The following is a 19,193-nucleotide window of genomic DNA, read 5'->3' as shown; positions in this document are numbered from 1 at the left end:
TAATCCAAGCTACTCTGGAGGCTGAGGCACGAGAATCATTTGAACCTGGGAGACAGAGGTTACAGTGAGCCGAGATCATTCTACTGCATTCCAGCCTGGTTGACAGAACAAGACTCTGTCTTAAAAAAAAAAAAAAAAAAAGAAAAGGCTGCTTTACCTTGTTTAACATTTTTCTGTTAAAGTTGCCACAGATCATTAAATTTGAAATACAATCAGGGCTAGAAAGGCTTACAAAGGGAAATGTACCTTCTGCACACAGTAAGAAAATAATAAATAATTGTAAATTATTATGTCAAAATGGAAAACTGAAATGGTTATTTTATCAGTGTAGTTAAAATTTTAAAAACCCTGTATTGAACGAAGAAACACTTGAACCCCTTCGGTAGGTATTGAACACTTTTCTAGGCACTGTGTAAGCACAGTGGAAGTAAAATAATACTTCGCTCCTGCTCTGACAGGTACAGTCTTTGTGGGAAGGATGGTCAGGCAAGTACATTTCCCAGGATATATGACATTAGTGATGGTTATCAGAAGAATATACAGATTGTTAAGTCATTACGCACATCATAAAGTCAAATGTAATCGGAAGTTTCTGGGTTTTTTTGACATGGTTTTCAAATATTCTGATTACTTGAAGGCCATGATAGGGCATGAATTAGAACAGAGTAGTATCTGTTGTGATTCACATCTGTGGTTCCTGAGTTCGGATAGTAGTAATTCTGATGGTAAATTAGAAAAGTGATAAATTCGTTTGGAAATTTATTCATATCTATTTGGATAGTAAGAGTTCACTCCTTAAACCTAAAATAATATGGTTGCATCTTTGTTGATATTTTTTAATAATCATACTATATATAGTACGTCTGGATCATCATTAGTGGGATGAATTAGATGATCTCTCTAGTCTCTTTCCTTTGAAGAATTTCTTGAATCTATTATTTTTAGATAGTCAGTTACCAGTTAATAATAAATTTACTTTTTCAGTAATGTTTTTATTAAAGTGAAACTTACATGACATAAAATCATTTTAAAGTGTTAGTGGCATTTAATATATTCACAAAGTTGTATAACGACCACTTCTTCCTAGTTCTAAAACATCGTTATTTCTTTTTTTACTTTAGGATTTTTGCAATGAAGGAAGTTAGTTTTGGTCTCGGCCTAATTTTTGGTTTATATTGAGCCGTTTAACTTGCTGTATTATAATTCTCAGTGCAGTGTAAAATTAGTAAAACATTATAATAAGAAATTTAAAAACTATATCCAGTGCTAGTAGGAGTCTTATGATTCTTTTACAGTTGTGTTTGTTTTTTGGTCATGTTTTATATTCCATGGCTCCCATATTTTCTCTGTCTTAATAGAGAAATAATAATTCTTTCTTAATAAAAATTAATTTCTTAATAAAAATAATTCATTTTTAAATAAATTTAGTTATGCTACATCATTAATACACAGCATAACTTTGGATTGTTAACTAGAGCGTGGAGATGCTTATTCAAAAAACAAAACTGGTTTTGGGATTTAGGAGACGTAGGCATTGTCTCTAGTTCTAATGATGGTGGGATTTTCATGGGGATAGTGTTGAATCTGTAGATCAATTTGGAGAGAATTGCCAGTTTCACAGTCTATGAACATGGTAGATCTATTTATTTAGGTCTTTGATTTATCTTTAATCTTTTGTAGTTTTCAGCAGAAAGTTCTTGTGTGTATTTCGTTCGATTTCATATTTTTTAAAAGTACTCCTGTGAGTGATACTGTTTTTAAATGTTTCCAGTTCATTGTTCATTGCTGATTTGTAGAAATACAATAGATTTTTATGTTCTAATTTATAGCCTACAACATTCCTAAACATACTTATTTATTCTGGTGGCTTCTTTGTAGATTCCTTCTGATTTTCTATGTAGACAACCATGTCATATTTGAACAGAGAGAATTTTCTTTCTTTGCAATCTGTATCTCTTTTACTTCTTTATTTTGTCCTGTTTGTACAGTCTAGCAATTGATACAATTGATAAATGACGACAGGCTATCCCATTTCTTTCTGTATTAACTGTGGGAGCAGTGTATCTAAATAGAGGGCCAGTTTTCAGATAAAGTTAATCCTCACTTTGCCTGCTGTTGTGTTAACTGAAACACGCCTATATCAGAACTGTGTTCATGCTTTCCTTGAAACTGAAGCTTTGCAAAACCAGAACATGGTTCTGATATGTATGAGCTTTAGTTCACAGGGTGCTTTGCAAGGCGAGGACTGAATTATTTTCTTAGCAGTACAGATATGCTGAATCTAGATCTTTCCTGGGGATAATTTTCCCTGTGAACAGTCACCAATTTTTTAAATTGGGAAAATGTAGGTTTTTGTTTGTTTGTTTTGCTTTTACAATTACCAGGCAAAATGATGAAGTAGTAATAAGATGGAAACTGGACAAAAATGAAATTGTTAGGATTTTCTGTGGCTTTACTGGGCATGCAGTATTTATTGGTTGTTTTTATTGATTGTGGTTAATATCTGTCTTTGTTTCCTACTTAGATAAATAAGATGAAATTAATAATTGGCTATGAATGTTTTCTGTGATGTATATAGTATAATGATGCCATATCATTTTATGTTTCCTCAAATTATATACTTTTATTAAGTTATTTAATTTAACTGAAGGAGGCTTACTTGATATTTTCAGTGTGTGTTTGTTCTTACTTATTTTAGATAATGTGCAAAATGGCTCCCATGGTTGGGAAGGATATTACAGAGCGTCTTATCCTCCCTAGGTTTTGTGAGATGTGCTGCGATTGCAGAATGTTTCACGTTCGAAAGGTATTTTTTTGTCGTTTTTTTTTCTTCTGTTTAAGAACATAGTTCTAGTGGTTTGTACTGATACATGACATTTAAAAGATTATCTTAGAAGAACCTTATGTGTAATGTTTTGAAATGTCAATGGTGCTTTTGTTGTCAGGTCTGTGCTGCCAATTTTGGAGATATTTGCAGTGTAGTTGGCCAGCAAGCTACTGAAGAAATGTTGGTAAGTATTGCAGATATAAAGGAGTAAACAGTGTGTGTTACAAAGTAGTACATAAAGTTTGAAATGCACACATTTACTCCAAAGTTTTATTAACACAATTCCATGAATTTAAACCAGAAAGATAATAATTTTGAATTTAGCAGTTTAAATATCTGTAATCTGGGCATTTGAATTATATTTTTGATATTTATTAAAAATACAGATATGTTTCAGAACCATTGATCTGTTTTTACCTCTTCCATTTCTGTTAAGCAAATCAATTCTTACTTATTCAATTGAATCTTTAATTTTATTGCAACCCTCAAGAATGTTGATGGCATATTAAATCTATAGCAAGTTAGTTTTAAATAGCACACAAGATGCATATATTTGATGTATAAGTCACCATACCTAAAGAGTTTCTGAAGCCATCTCTTATGCAAAATAATTAAGTTCAGGGGCAAGCTCTTATATAACATTTAAGCTATGATTGTTGGGAGTGCTTTTGCATAGCCAGAAATATTGCATAAGACAATCCAATATGCTTTTGCATAGCCAGAAATCTGATGGACCAAATTATCAGCACTTTTTATTAATTTGATCAGTGATCTTTCATGTTGGGTAGGGTTTTGATTATCACTTTTGTAAAATAATACATTTGTGTCCGTTTTAAAGCAAGCATAATTTTGACCTCATAAGAAATAACTTAAAATTTAAGATATATTATTATATGTTATATATTTATAATTTAAGATATATTATTTTTTATACTTTTAGGAATAGACAGTAAATTAGATGTGATTTATTGAAAATTGTTGAGTATAAATACTAATAGATCCTACTTTTTAAGACAATCCAATATTTAAAACACTGAGGCTGGGCGTGGTGGCTCACACCTGTAATCCTAGCACTTTGGGAGGCCAAGGCAGGTGGATCACCTGAGGTCAGGAGTTTGAGACCACCCTGGCCAACATGGTGAACCCTCATTTCTACTAAAAATACAAAAATTAGCTGGGCGTGGTGGCACACGTCTGTAATCCCAGCTACTCGGGAGGCTGAGGCAGGTGAATTGCTTGAACCCGGGAGGCGAAGTTTGCAGTGAGCCAAGATCGCACCACTTCACTCCAGCCTGGGCAAAAGAGTGAGACTCTGTCTCAAAACAAACAAACAAAGCATGAAAGCAGAAAATGAAAGTGAAATAACTAATGAAATCTGCTATCTTTATCCAACTAACAAGACTCTTTCCTTTTCACATAGCTGCCCAGATTTTTCCAGCTTTGTTCTGATAATGTGTGGGGAGTCCGAAAGGCTTGTGCTGAATGCTTCATGGCAGTTTCATGTGCAACATGTCAAGAAATCCGACGGACCAAATTATCAGCACTTTTTATTAATTTGATCAGTGATCCTTCACGTTGGGTAGGGTTTTGATTATCACTTTTGTAAAATAATACATTTGTGTCCGTTTTAAAGCAAACATAATTTTGACCTCATAAGAAATAACTTATAATTTAAGATATATTATTTTTTATACTTTTAGGAATAGACAGTAGAAAGACTACTATATTAACAGTTTGTGTGTTTTTTTGTAACAGGACAAAAATTTCTTTACACATTTAAGTCCTGTTGATTTTTATTTAATTGACATGATGTATTATATTAATTTTTAAATGTTAAACCACTTGCATCTTTGGAATAAGTCCTACTTGGTCATAGTTGTATAATTCTTTTTATATGTCACTGGATTCAGTTTGTCAGTATTTTGTTGAGGGTTTTTGTGTCCATATCATGAGAGATAATAGTCTATAGTTTTCTTATGGTGCCTTTGTCTGGTTTGTTGTCAGAGTAATAATGGTCTCATAAAATGAGTTAGGAAATGTTCCCTCCTCTACTATTTTTGGGGAGAGTTTTTGAAGAATTGGTATTGGTTATCCCTTAAATGTTTGGTTGAGTTCAATGGTGAAGCCGTCTGGGCCTGGGTTTTTCTTTGTAGATAGTTTTAAAATTCCTAATTCAATCTCTTCACTAGTTATAGGTCTGTTGTGTGTTTTTTTCTTGAGTCAGTTTAAGAACCAACTTTTGGTTTCATTGGTTTTCTCTATTTTTCTGTTATTCTTTAATTTCCATTTTAATTTTTATTCTTCCTTCTGCTTGCTTTTAGTTTATTTTGCTTCTTTTTCCAGTGTCTTTAGGCAGAAGGTTAGGTTATGGATTAGAGGTCTTCCTTCCTTCTTTGAATTATCATCTGGGGTAAATGGCTTTCAACCCGAAAAACTTAATTTAGTATTTCTTGTTAATGTGGTTCTGCAAACAACAAATTCTGTTTTCATTTATCTGTGAATGTCTTTATTTCACCTCCAGTTTTGAAAGACAGCTTTACTTTATGTGAGATTGAGTGTTATGCCACTGCCTCTGACCTCTTGTTTCTGCTGCGAAGTCAGCTGTTAATCATATTGGGGTTCCCTTGTAAGTGATGTGTCATTTTTCTCTTGTTGCTTTCTAGATTTTTCTCCTTGTGTTTGACTTTCAGAATTTTTACTGTGATGTGTCCATATGTGCACCTCTTTTAGTTTATACTACTTGGAGTTGAGTTGATTGAACTTCCTAGTTATGTAAGTTACATTTTTCAATACGTTTGAAAAGTTTTGAGCCAACGTTTCTTCAGATATTTTTCATTCTCTTCTCTCTTCTCTCCCTCTAATATTCCCATTATGTGTATGTTAATGTGCTTAATGATGGCCCACACTTCTTTGAGGCCCTTTTCATTTTTCCTCATTTTTCCCCCTCTCTATTCTTTGGCTTGCATAATCTCTATTGATCTGTCTTGAATAGATCAATTATTTATTCTGCCAGTTCAGATCTACTGTTGAGCTCATGTACTGACTTTATTTTAGTCATTGCACTTTTCAGCTGTAGAATTTCCATCTGGTTCTTTTTTGTAATTTCTGTTTATTGATGTTATACTCTAGTTGATGCAGCACTGTCCCATAACTCCCATTACTTCTGTAATCATCATTTCCTTTGGTTCTGTGAACATGTTTATAATAGCTACTTTGAAGTCTTTTTTTAAGTCTAAAATCTGATTGCTCTCACAATCAGTTTCTGTTGCCTCTTTTATCCCCCTAATGTATGGATTTTTTTTTTTTCCTGCCTTGTAATGTTTTGTTGAGAGTTGAACATTTTAGATAATATATGTAGTAACTTTGATACTGGTTGTCCTCGCTCCCCCATGGGGGCTTGTTACTGTTATTTGCTTGTTTAGTGACTGGCTGGAATGCTTGAGTGAAGACTCTTTCCCCACTCCAGGAGGTACAGCTTTGGGTCTGCCCACAGCCACCCTGGTATGACAGGGGCTTGGTGGGTATGGAAGGGCAGCAGCCTGAGGTTCCCTTGGCTTCTTTCTCCTGGTGAGGAATCACCACCCTGTGAGCTAGACCAGTGGCTTTTGGGGCCCCAGCCTTTTCAGTGTGCCACACCCAAAGGAGGGTGGAAGAAAGGAGCCTCACCCCTCAGCTGCTCTCACTCAGGACTGGGCCCCAGTATCAGGTAGCTGGAGCAATGCAGTCTGTGCCAGGGAGCTGCGGGAGAGCAGACCCCAGTGTGCTTGGCTACAGCACATTGCTGTCTCCACCTCACCTCACTGGAGGCGGTATAAGGAGGAAATGGTCGGCCGGGCACGGGAGGCCGAGACAGGCGGATCACAAGGTCAGGAGATCAAGACCATCCTGGCTAACACGGTGAAACCCCGTCTCTACTAAAAAATAAAAAAATTAGCCGGGTGTGGTGGTGGGCGCCTGTAGTCCCAGCTACTCGGGAGGCTGAGGCAGGAGAATGGCATGAATCTGGGAGGCGGAGCTTGCAGTGAGCCGAGATCGCGCCACTGCACTTCAGCCTGCGCAACAGAGTGAGACTCTGTCTCAAAAAAAAAAAAAAAAAAATTAGACTCTCAGCTTTTTTATGATGTATACTACATTTTGTCAGTTTTCTTGAATTGTTATCCCTTCAATTGCTGCTTGTTCCTAGGGCCATTTCCAGGGGCTTTGAATTATTGTTTTATAATTTTCACTTACTTCACCGGGAAGTGGGTCAGCTGAGCTCCTCACACCGTCATGGCAGAGATCAGTCTCAGGACCTTTGCATATTCATTCCCAAAACAAAATGACGTAGAGGGCAAGACTCTTAAGCCTTGATATTATATTAATGTTTTTATTATATTCTGTATCGGCTTGTTAGAAAAGATTAACATAGCTTACTCAATTTTCTTTGTGAAGCTATGTATTTGGTCGTTGTTTTAGATTGGTAACATGAATTAGTTCCTGTTAATTTGAGAATATGGGTATGTCAGTCATTTTAGAGATATACAGCTGTTCCTTGGTATCCATGGGGGATTGGTTCCAGGACCTCTTGTGGATACCAAAATCTGAGGATACTCAAAAGTCTCTGATACAAAATGGCATAGTATTTGCATATAACCTATGCACATCCTCCTGTACACTGTAAATCGTCTCTAGATTACTTATATCTAATACAGCATAAATGCTATGTAAGTAATTGTTACTCTGTATTATTTAGGGAATAATGACAAGGAAAAAAGTCTGTACTTGTTCAATACAGACAAAACCATCGTGGGTCTAACAATGTTTTCCATGTGCAGTTGGTTGAATCCACAGAACCTGTGGATACAGAGGGCGGACTATATATGCTGCACCTTTCTGAGAAAAATATATCTCTTATGCCTATTTTACACACACACACACACACACACACACAACACACACACACACACACACACACAAATCCTATGCCTATGTAGGTACAAAAAAAAGACAAGGTAGTCTTTTGTCCGAACAATGTTAAGCCATTTGGGGAAGGTTATAATCTACTGTATTGTCCCTTCTCAAAAGTTAAAATTGAATTAAAAGTTAATTTTATCTCTGAAATTCTTTAATATTTATTCTTTGAGTGACTTGTGGGTTTTTTAGTGGTTTCCAGAACCTTTGTTTAAAATCATTAGTTTATTTCATAAAGTCATTGAAACTAGTAAAAATAATAGCTTAAAATCACTTTATTTTGAGGAATAGCTCAAAGTAGAAATATTTTTATAGTGTTGGAAAATTACTCAATTACAGGCAGTGGGGTGTGTTGGAGCGTTAAAATTGGACTTTAGTCCTGATTTCATTGTAACTATAGGGTAACATTGAAGAAGTCATTTTATTTGGATTTCAGTTTCTGTTTTTGTGAAATCAAGAAGGTAGATTAATAGTAGGATTTAATTAACTTATTAGACACTCTAAGGTGATGTCTCTCCTCATTAAACTTTTTTCATTCTAACTAACAACAAGCTAAACTAATGATTTAGATAAATTAAGTTTTCTATGTCCTTTATTGGGAACAAGCTCAGAGACTTAACAGTATTCAGAGAAGATTAAATTCATGCATACAACGTTAAAAGTGACCTTTTATCCTTTTATGGAAGTAATGTTTGGTGACTTACGAAGGGGAGAAGAATCCTTAGTTTACACACATACAAGCTGTTCTTTTCCCTCTCATGCATATAATTCTGGTCTTTTTAAAAAACCAATTGAGTCATTTTTTATATATGCTTCTCTAAGAGTAGGTAAATACTAATAATAGATATGCTCTATATTTATTTGCTTTTGTAAAAATCATGCTTACTATATAATTATTATCTTAAACTTGAAAAAGATATTATTATGCCTTTTTTTTTTTTTTTAAAGAAATGCTAGCCAGGAGCAGTGACTCACACCTATAATCCTAACACTTTGGGAGGCAGAGGTGGGAGGTTTGCTTGAGGCTAGGAGTTCAAGACCAGTCTGGGCAAGGACTTGTCTCTGCAAAAAAAAAATAGAAAAATTAACTGGATGTGGTGGCACATGCCTATAGTCCCCAATTATTCATGAGGCTGAGGATGGAGGATCACTTAAGCCAAGGATTTTGAGACTGCAGTGAGCCATGGTAGCACCACTGTTTTCCAGCCTCCACAGCAGAGCAAGACCTGTCTCAAAAGGAAAAGGAATGCTAAACTTCAGGGAAACTGGTGTGTGGCAAAGTCAAGGTTTTAGTAACATACCAGTTTTCCCATTGTTGTTGCCTTTGTCCGATTGTGTCCATCCATCCTTCCATAAAACCTCTCATTTTCAAATGTTTTAAAAATTCCTGATTTTAAAAATAATACAGAAATATGACATGAAGTGGAATTCTGTAACTTCTTTTATCACCCCTCCTACATGAGACAGTCATCGAGAACAATAGTATACGCTTCAAGATATTTGTGACATATATTTTAAGTTAACATTATATTTCTGGTACGTCTGTCTTGCTTCCTTGTAGTGAACAAATTAAAGTCTTTCCTACCTGAAAACATTAGATGTATTTATCACATTTTGTTGGCTTTATTGACTTTTATGTTCTTTGTGGCACTCTTGGTTTTCCTTATTTTTCTTGTTCTTGAGAACACAGCAGGACTTTCCTTAGTTTTGTTCTATGCAAATGTTTCACAGTATCTCATACTTAGATTATCATGGTTCAAACATTCAAGAGAGGATAAAAACAATTGAAAGTAAAAGAGAGCAAATAGGGGTTTGTTTGTTTGGTGTGTGTGTTGTTTGGGGTTTTTTTTAGACAGTCTTACTCTGTCACCCAGGCTGGAGTGCAGTGGTGTGATCACGGCTCACTACAGACTTAGCCTCATGGGTTTACGCCCTTCTTCCGCCTCAGGCCCTGCCGAGTAGCTGGGACCGCAGGCATGCGCCACCACGCCCTGCTAACTTTGGTATTTTTTTGTAGAGACTGGATTTCGCCATGTTGCCCAGGCTGGTCTCAAACTGCTGGACTCAAGCGATCTGCCCAGCTTGGCCTCCCAGAGTGCTGGGATTATAGGCATGAGCCACTGCGCCCAGCCAGAGAAAACAGCTTGTAAGAATTTTTCAATCCTAGCTAAAGTTCTGAATCTGGGCTTCCTTTAGAAAAGCTTTATTATTATCCTAAACATACCTTGGTGTTTGAAAGTAGATTATTAAATATATATAATGTGTGCATATGTGTATATAATTCTTTGTAAAAATGATTCCTTTATTATTGTCTTTTTATCTTCCTAGGTTCGCCAAGCAGCTTTTCAGTCTCTGGGACCTTTCATATCTACTTTTGCTAATCCATCTAGCTCAGGCCAGTATTTTAAAGAAGAAAGCAAAAGTTCAGAAGAGACGTCAGTAGAAAACAAAAATAGGTATAATTTTGAAACGATTTTCTAACTTTAAAACCTTGTTTTCTAATATTACTGCTTTTAAACATTATTTCCACTATTCTGCAACAAATTTTTTTTTGATAGTTTGCTATTTCTCTTGAATATAAAAATTGGTGAATATTTTTTAGAGCTTTACTTTAAGTGCATTTGTTTGTTAAGTATCTCTTTGGTTGGTTACATATTGAATGAGTAGATGCGTGTAACACAATTAGCTAGATGCCTCGCACATAGGAAACTCTAAATGGTAGATTATGACTTAAAAATGTTTAGTACATTATTTATCTAGTCAATCATTCATTGATATCTACAATATACAGGGTAATTGTTATATGCTGTGTAGTATTTGTTTTTTTTTTTTAATTTGTTTTTAAGGAGTAAAACAATTTAGGAATATGTTTTATTGTCCTTTTCTGTCAAATAATTTAGTTGTGCATCTTGGATTCTTTGTCAATGGTGATTGTAATCTGTCAGTTAAAGGAGAAAGCATTGGAATGATTGACACCAATTTAGTATATTTATTAGCCAGTATATCAGTTTTAAGTATATCAGTCTCATAAGGAAACCAAAGTTTTAAATAAAGTTTAAATAGTCAACTGTGATTTTTATTTTTAAATGTTTTTGCATTGAAAATTTTCTATTAAATTTAAATTTTTAAAATTTATTATAATATATATTTAGGGGAAAAACTAATTCAAGCCTAACTTACTAGTATGTGGGAAATGTACACAAACTTTTACAGTTATGCACTTGAAGTAATTTTAGTACAAATTTTTGAAACGGTCCCTGCTATAATGCTTGAGTTACCATAGTGTCTTTTCCCTCCCTTGTCATGATGCTAATGGACATTTTCTTCTATAGGTCTTGATACTGTGCTATTTGCTTTCTTGGTGTTTTGATTTGGCAGTTCTTCTTTCTTCTCTGCTGCCTTGTTTTACCTTTTTGCCCGTTCTCCTACTGTCCTGCTGAATAGCCAAACAAACCTGAGGTACTGTTTTTTGTAAAGGAAGAAAATCACTCAAACCTATCTTCCTAGCAAGCAAAGTCTGTCAGTTTTTTTGAAAACAGGTGCTGCAAGGAGTTTGACAAAAGTGATGATGGTGGGTGGGGAATGTTATCTATTTTTCATTTTTGAAATCAGCATACTTAAAAAATTACCTGTTTATACTGAAGACTTTTAAAACTTTTGTTTTAAAATCTGAAACAAACTTTTAAAACTTTTGTTTTAAAATCTGAAATGGGCCTAGTAAGTCAGACTATAAATTTACAGAGAACTATATAGGACGAGCTGGTAAACTTTCTTCTGTTTCACAACTACTGACTCAGCCTTTGCAGTGTATAAGCAGCCATAGACATTACATAAATGGACAAGCTTGGCTGTGTTCCAGTAAAACTTCACTGACCTAAACAGTGTGCCTATCAAGGCCATATTTGCCGCCTACCGGTGTGTAGCATTATTGCAAGAGCTATTTAAAGGTAGTTCAATTCCTTGATTCTTCTTCCATTGTAATGAGGTATGTCTTAATGTCCAGGCAATACTACTTGTATTGTTCATCTTCAGTAATATTATTAGAGCTTATTAAATTATGTTAATGATATGGTAGGGGGAAGAGAGCATTCCTGGCTAAGGAAGGAGTTATGTTAAATATTGTAAAAGCTTTTTCACAGTTTGACATCCTGTCTTTATAAAGAAGTAGTCCTATATATTATTAAATCTCAGAACCATTAGTTTGTTTGCCCTCCCTTAAATAGCACACTGGCATTTGTTTTAAGCTGTCTTAAACTGTTGTGGTATTGAGATTGATTGATTGATTATGCAGAAGTTAACTGAGCACCTCCTATGAACCAGAAACTGTAAATGGAAAGATAGAACTTAGTTCCCGTTCTCAAAGTTCTCTCAGTTTCTTAATTCAGGTTTTTCAAACAAATGTCTTACAAAGTAAGCAAGTTTTTGGAAACGTATTTCCACCACTGTTTATTGTATAGTGTTTCATCTGACCCTAGAAACATTTACTGTCACTTTATTACTCTTTGAAGCATTTATTGATTCCAAACATCTGACTTACACATCAGATCTTTCACTCACCCTGGATCAGGCTGTTAATGCTTCTTTGAAAGTGCTGATAAAGCCTACTTCTCAGAAGCAGAGTTGAAATACTCAAATCTGCATTTTAAAAGTATGTAAAATAAGCATTCGTTATCACATTGTTCTCTGAATGCACCATGCTCTCTTAATTCTCCCTGTTTTTGTACTTGCTGCTCTCTGGGAAGCTTCTTGTTCCATCCATACCCTCGTTTAACAAAGTGCTGTCTTAGATTCACTGAGTTGTCCGGGAAGTACAGAGCTTTTGTCTTCGTCATCAGTAGCGCTGTGATGAGAGCGCTATTTTAATCCTATCCTTTTGGCTACATATTGGCATCTATCATCCAGTAGCCTCCTGGCCATGCAGTGTGGCGTCCAGCTCCTCCCTTTGTCTCCGCTGGGCCTGGCCTGTTGGTGCACATATTAATCCTGAATGAATTATTCTGGGGAAGTATGAATTTGACCTCAAAAATCTGAAGTAACTAAACCACTTTTGCTGGTTTTTTCCAGTTTAGCTTAATGCTAACTATATGAAAAAAATTATTAGCACAAATTGGGAAATAGTTCATGAATGCAAAAACTTCATTGAATTAATTCACAGTACTTGGAAGGTATCCTGGAGCGTGTTTGCTTTTATCTCAGGATACAATGCCTCTTTAGCCAGATGTTCTACAAGTCATTTTCTCCTTGAAATACTTGTAATTAATTTTCTAGGCCCATAGTCTCTAGTAAGGAACTCTGAAGATATTAATTGTAAACTTACGTAGGCACAAAAAGACACTTAAGATTCCTCCTTAAGTAGGTAGTTTCTGGACTGTCCTCTGGTGCTCTTGATACCTACGTCTCTTAGGAGACAGGATAATTCTCATTATACAGAGTCACAAAGGGCCTCAATTTTCAAAAAAATATTTGTCTTGTACAATAGCATTTCAAAGTCTGACAATTAGGAATATCAGAATTTTAGCATTGAACAGCTTGATTTTGCATTGACTATTATACTTTACCAGGAAAAATTAGAATTTAGAGAATTTATACTTTTGACATTTTTGAAGCCATGCGTGCTGTAGTTCTATCCAGAATTTAATACTGTACTAGGGAAAACTTTGTCTTCTAGTTTTCTTTTAAAAAAATCATTCTAAGAGTTTTAAGTTTGGACAAACTAACAAGTTTACATTTATCAGACAAACAGTTATTTGACCAGTCATTCTCCTTTCATTTTTGCAGTTGAGAATATTAAAATTTAATTTTAACACCAAGGTGAGATAGTGATCAAGGAACTTCAAGGCCCTGTAATTCCATCACTTTGGGAGGCTGAGGCAGGAGGATCGCTTTAGCCCAGGAGTTTCAGGCTGCAGTGAGCTATGATCATACCACTTTACACCAGCCTGGGCTACAGAGTGAGACCCTGTCTCTTAAAAAAACAATAAACAAAAACAGAAGTTCATTATATTTATTAGATAGTACATACGAGGTCTTACAAGTTTTACCCATTTGCTCTTCTCTTCCCCCTTTCTGAACAATATCTTATTATAATTTTAAAATTTTAGTTTGAATGATTTCAGAAATTTTGCAAGAATATCACAAAGAATTTCATACATCCATCTAGATTTTCCAAATACTGTTTTACCATATTTGCTTTATTCTTTTTTTCTGAACTTTTTGAGAATAAGTTTTAGACATGATATTCTTTTTACCTTTTTAAAATACTATGTATTTCTTTAAAACACAGATGTTAATATATAACCGTAGGCCAGTTACCAAAATTAGGAAATTAACATTGATACAATACTGTTAGCTAATCTGTAGCCTTTATTGAATTTTACCAGTTGGCCCACTAATGTTCTTTATAACAAAAGGGAAAATTATATATTTTTTTAATATGGACAAAATGGGAAATACATAATTCATAAACATATAGAAGACACATTTATTTTGCATAACAGCACTAGCTTCAGGACCTCCTTTGGAGTGGGAAAACATCTTACAGGTTATCTAGGTCAGCTCCTCATTTTTATGAATAAGGAATAAGTGAGAAATCCTAGAAGTCCTTAAAAGGCTCAGAATTTTTGTGCCAGTGCGAGAGTAAGAACGTTAAAGTCTGGTTTCTTCACACTTGTAAACAACTGTATTATATATGCATACTATATATTTTGTAGTTATAAGAATAGAAGAAAAATACCAGAATTTAAAATGCAGTCACAATGTGTTATGTTTTCAGATGACTTACATATGTTTTTGTTCATCAGTATTTTAAAAAATAATCACCTGTTTGTGAAAATAATGGTTTTGAAAACAGCATTATGATGAGAGGGAACTTCATAATTTCATGAGAATGTAGATGGTGACTGTTTAACTGGGAGCTCACATAGGTATTAACATCACCCTCCTTTTGCACAGTCCTTTTAAGTCTCCTGTTAAACATCTTTTATCGTGTGTATTTAAAGGCACACAGATGCTTTTTCCTGTATTCATCTTACAAATTTACCTACATATTCAGCCATCCTTATTTCCCTTTCATGTTTCTTGGGAAGCAAGTCTTCACCTGTTTAATCTGTTCCGCTGTGTTTTTGAAGCCCATATTCTTTCCTCTTCTCAGAAGGACGTTGCTTTATCAGTTATTCCATCAATCTCTGTGTCTCCAGTTCCTTCATCTCTTCTAACCTATTTTCCTCAGCCTAAACATATGCTCATTATTCTTTTATACAGGAAAAATGCCTTCACTCTTTGTTATTCTATGCAATTGTTGTGTTATTCTTTATTAATATTTGTTGCCTCCGCATATGTCAGCCCCACACATCTTTCTGAGTTGATGACCTCCACCTCTGTCTCAGTCTTTACCTCTTTCTCATAGATAATCAACACCTAGAACCCAACATGGATAGCTAACTCAACCTCTCTCAACCTGAACCTGTTAGCTTTCTTGTGAAACTGTTTTTGTTACCTGCAGCATGCAATAAGTGGAAAAGTCCTGTTGATTTTTGCTGCTGTTTGTATGTGTTCTTCTGTAGTCCTGGAGACACTACCTCCATCAGAACATCATCACTTCTCACCTGCATGTCTATAATTCCTGCCTCCTATCTTACCTCTCAACTCATTTTCTACACTTCCTCCAGAATGGTCTTTCTAAAACAACAGATCTATTAACAGTTTCCTTACTACATGATTTCCTGTAGTCCAGGATGAACTCAGGAGGTCTGCTGGTCTGGAATACAGTGTTTCCTGTGATATCTTTCATCCTTGTCATCCATCATTTCCTCATTGCTGATTCCTGAATGTGTCACACCTTGTCTACCACTCCGGCCTTTGCATGTGCTGTTTCTCCTTTGGATGCTTTTTTCTTCCCCTTAGCCCCATAAACATGTATTGGTTCTTCTGAGCACAACTCATGTCATTTCCTTGAAGGCCTTTTAATCCTCACTCCCATCTCCTCCTGTGTTCAGTGTGCGTGCGTCTGTGCTTACCACCCTGTCTAGCAGCAATTTGCTGATATGTGTTCACTTTTTCTGTTTGCCTCTAATTGTAATCTCAAGATCAAGAGCTGCATCCTCAATACTGATTTCATTTCCTGGCTCTTAGTAGGTGCTCAATAAATTCCTGTTAAATTTAATTGAATCAAATAATAACACTTACAGTCGTACTTTAGATAATAGATGGCAGTAATCAGTGGACTTTAATGAATTCCTTATCAATTAAATTATGACCTCATTTTAGGAAAACCTTGGGGAGTACAGATGAATATTTTAGAAGAAACAGAAGTAATATTTACACTCAAGCAGATTTTAATATATTTTGTGAGATAGCAAATAAGTATCTTTCCTACTATTATCTTAAAATTTATTTTATTTTCCTTGTGTAATATAAGCAAATAGGCTTTAGGTCTCAGCTTTGCAATATGTCATTGGAGTAGAGAGGCAATACAAATAATCCTAAAAATAAAATAATTTAAATGTTGTTATGTATCTTAAAATGATTGTAGGAATTTCTGTTTCCATTAATTTAGTTATTTATTATTGAAATTAGCATGGTATTATAGAATCCCAGGATTCTTAAATGTTACCTTCTCTAACTAATATATATTGCTTGACTATCTAGACTTATACTTAACAGGTATTTACATCTTTGAACACAGAACAGCTGATGGAGAAAGAAGCATTATAAATAATATACATAAACTCAGTTTGGACAGATAATCCCTAATTTTTAATGTTTAACTTGTCTAAATGCTATATATAATACCTTTCATCAGTTTTTTTAAAGTAATTATCCTTTCATATTGTTTTTTTCCCACCAAATAAAACAATAAAAGGACCAGAGATCAAGAAGCCCCAGAGGATGTACAAGTCAGGCCAGAGGATCCTCCTTCAGATCTCAGTGTTAGTAATTCCAGTGTCATACTGGAAAACACGATGGAAGACCATGCTGCTGAGGCATCCGGGAAGCCTCTAGGTGAAATTAGTGTTCCACTGGACAGCTCCTTACTTTGTACTTTGTCCTCAGAATCTCACCAGGAAGCAGCTAGTAATGAGAATGATAAAAAATCTGGTAACTACAAATTTGTGTTACGGCCAGAGGTTGGCACCACTTCACAAGATTCAGCTCTCTTAGATCAGGAATTGTATAACTCCTTCCATTTCTGGAGGACTCCTCTTCCTGAAATAGATCTAGACATAGAGCTTGAACAGAACTCTGGGGGAAAACCCAGCCCAGAGGGACCAGAGGAAGCATCTGAAGGCCCTGTGCCCAGTTCTCCAAACATCACCATGGCCACCAGAAAGGAACTGGAAGAAATGATAGAAAATCTAGAGCCCCACATTGATGATCCAGATGTTAAAGGTATGGAAGTCAGTCAAGTTATTTATTCTGAAATTGATTAAAAATATTAGTGTCTGTCTTAAAAATTTCATTTCAGAAAAAATTGTCATTTAATAATGTATTATGGATTGGGCACAGTGACTCATACCTATAATACCAGCACTTTGAGAGGTTGAGGCAGGAGGATCACTTGAGACCAGGAGGTCGAGACCAGACTGGGCAACATAGTAAGACCCCATCTCTACAAAAAATAAAAAATTAGCCAGGCATGGTGGCACATGCCTGTGGTCCTAGCAACCTGGGAAACTGAGGTGGGAGATCATTTGAGCTTAGGAGGTTGAGGCTGCACTGAGCTGTAATTGTGCAGCCTCGACCTCCTAAGTTCAAATGGTGTCAAAGGATCATGCAGCAGCTTGTTCTGATAGTTCTCCAGCCTGGGCAACAGAGTAAGACCCTGTCTATTAAAAAAAGAAAAAGGTAGTATGACCATCATTATCATGTATTTCTAAATTCTCTTGATAAATACAATTAATCTGATTTTCGGAAATTTTTTATTTAAAATAGGCTCATCATTGCATTCCTTACTGTAACTTATACAGATTTGTTGATTGACAAATCACTCTCTTTGAAATTTTCAGTCACTCAAACAAAGCTTTACAGTTTTAAAGTTTGGGCTCTGCCTTAACTATTTTGCACAGAGACTCATTACCTTTTTATAGGATAGCAGTACACGCAGTCATTCTTTCATGGAAAGACTATAGAATGTTCATTGCGCCACTGCACTACAGCCTGGGCTATAGCAAGACTCCTCTTGGGGGTGGGGGAGGAAAAGACTATAGAATGTTCACAGCAAGCATAGTCAACTGTTGATAAATGTTTAATGTCTTTACAGCTTCCAGCTTTCTGTTTAACTTTTATTATTTACCAACTTAAGTTTATTAAGTTTATCCAACTTCAGTGACTCCGATTTTTTTTTTTTTTTTTTTTTTTTTTTTGAGACAGCGTCTCACTTTGTTGCCCAGGCTGGAGTGCAGTGGCACTCGATCTTGGCTCACAACAACCTCTGGTTCAAGCAGTTCTCCTGCCTCAGCTTCCCGAGTAGGTGGGATTACAGGCACGTGCCACTGCAACCAGCTACTTTTTTTTTTTTTTTGAGACACAGTCTCACTCTGTCACCAGGCTGGAGTGTAGTAGTGCCATCTCGGCTCACTGCAACCACTGCCTCCCGGGTTCAAGCGATTCTTCGGCCTCACCTCTCAAGTAGCTGGGACTACAGGCATGCGCCACCATGCCCAGTTAATTTTTGTATTTTTAGTAGAGACAGGTTTCACCATATTGGCCAGGCTGGTCTTGAACTCCTGACCTCAGGTGATCCGCCTGCCTTGGCCTCCCAACATGCTGGGATTACAGGTGTGAACCACTGCGCTCAGCGCATTTTATTTTTCTTAAACAATATTTTTATGAAAAAAAGATTACCAGTTGCCCTTAAGCCGGTTCTGGGAGCTCTCACTGTATTATAGTACCTGCTAGTTCTCTGACATAGACTAGTCACTTAAACATTAATTGAAATATTGAAAGAACTGCTCTAAATTTTTCTTTCAGCAAATAAATGAAAAGAAATATGCATAGGTTGCTTTTTAAAAGCATGTACATACATGTACATACGTACAAGTTTCTTGATATGACTTTGTGTTTCAGAAGATATCTAATACTCTTTGTACTGTAAATTTACTAGCTGCACTTGAGAGACTTCAATACAAATAACAGGCATACCTTGGAGATACTGCTGGTTCAGTTCCAAACCACTGCGAAAAAGCAAATATTGCAATAGAATCACACAAATTTGTGGTTTTCCAGTGCATAAAACTACAAGTGCAGTGGCTTGCACCTATAATCCCAGCTACCTGGGAGGCTGAGGCAGAAGGATAGCTTAAGGCCAAGAGTTTGAGACCAGTTTGGGCAACATAGCAAGACCCCCATCTCTAAAAAGATTTTGAATAGTAGCTGGGCATGGTTGCACACTCCTGTAGTCCCAGCCACTCTGAAGGCT

At 35.7% G+C, this 19,193-nt stretch overlaps 1 protein-coding gene across 3 annotated transcripts in view; it reads left to right on the top strand.

Annotated features, from left to right (window-relative positions):
• PPP4R1 (protein phosphatase 4 regulatory subunit 1) overlaps positions 1 to 19,193 on the top strand; it is a 71,353-nt gene that overhangs the window by 30,758 nt on the left and 21,402 nt on the right. For 2 of the 3 annotated variants that reach the window (XM_032152817.2, XM_032152816.2), the window contains exons 7-11: positions 2,699 to 2,806; positions 2,946 to 3,011; positions 4,248 to 4,406; positions 10,106 to 10,233; positions 16,638 to 17,164. In XM_032152817.2, coding sequence (XP_032008708.1) covers positions 2,699 to 2,806; positions 2,946 to 3,011; positions 4,248 to 4,406; positions 10,106 to 10,233; positions 16,638 to 17,164 — 988 coding nt within the window. The remainder of the gene's footprint in view (positions 1 to 2,698; positions 2,807 to 2,945; positions 3,012 to 4,247; positions 4,407 to 10,105; positions 10,234 to 16,637; positions 17,165 to 19,193) is intronic. The other variant, XM_058438659.1, reaches the window with a different exon arrangement.

Source organism: Hylobates moloch, unplaced genomic scaffold (genome assembly GCF_009828535.3).
Source record: "Hylobates moloch isolate HMO894 unplaced genomic scaffold, HMol_V3 SCAFFOLD_5, whole genome shotgun sequence".
Lineage (NCBI taxonomy): Eukaryota > Metazoa > Chordata > Mammalia > Primates > Hylobatidae > Hylobates > Hylobates moloch.
Note: the sequence above shows the minus strand (reverse complement) of the source record. Positions and strands in the feature narration are given on the sequence as shown.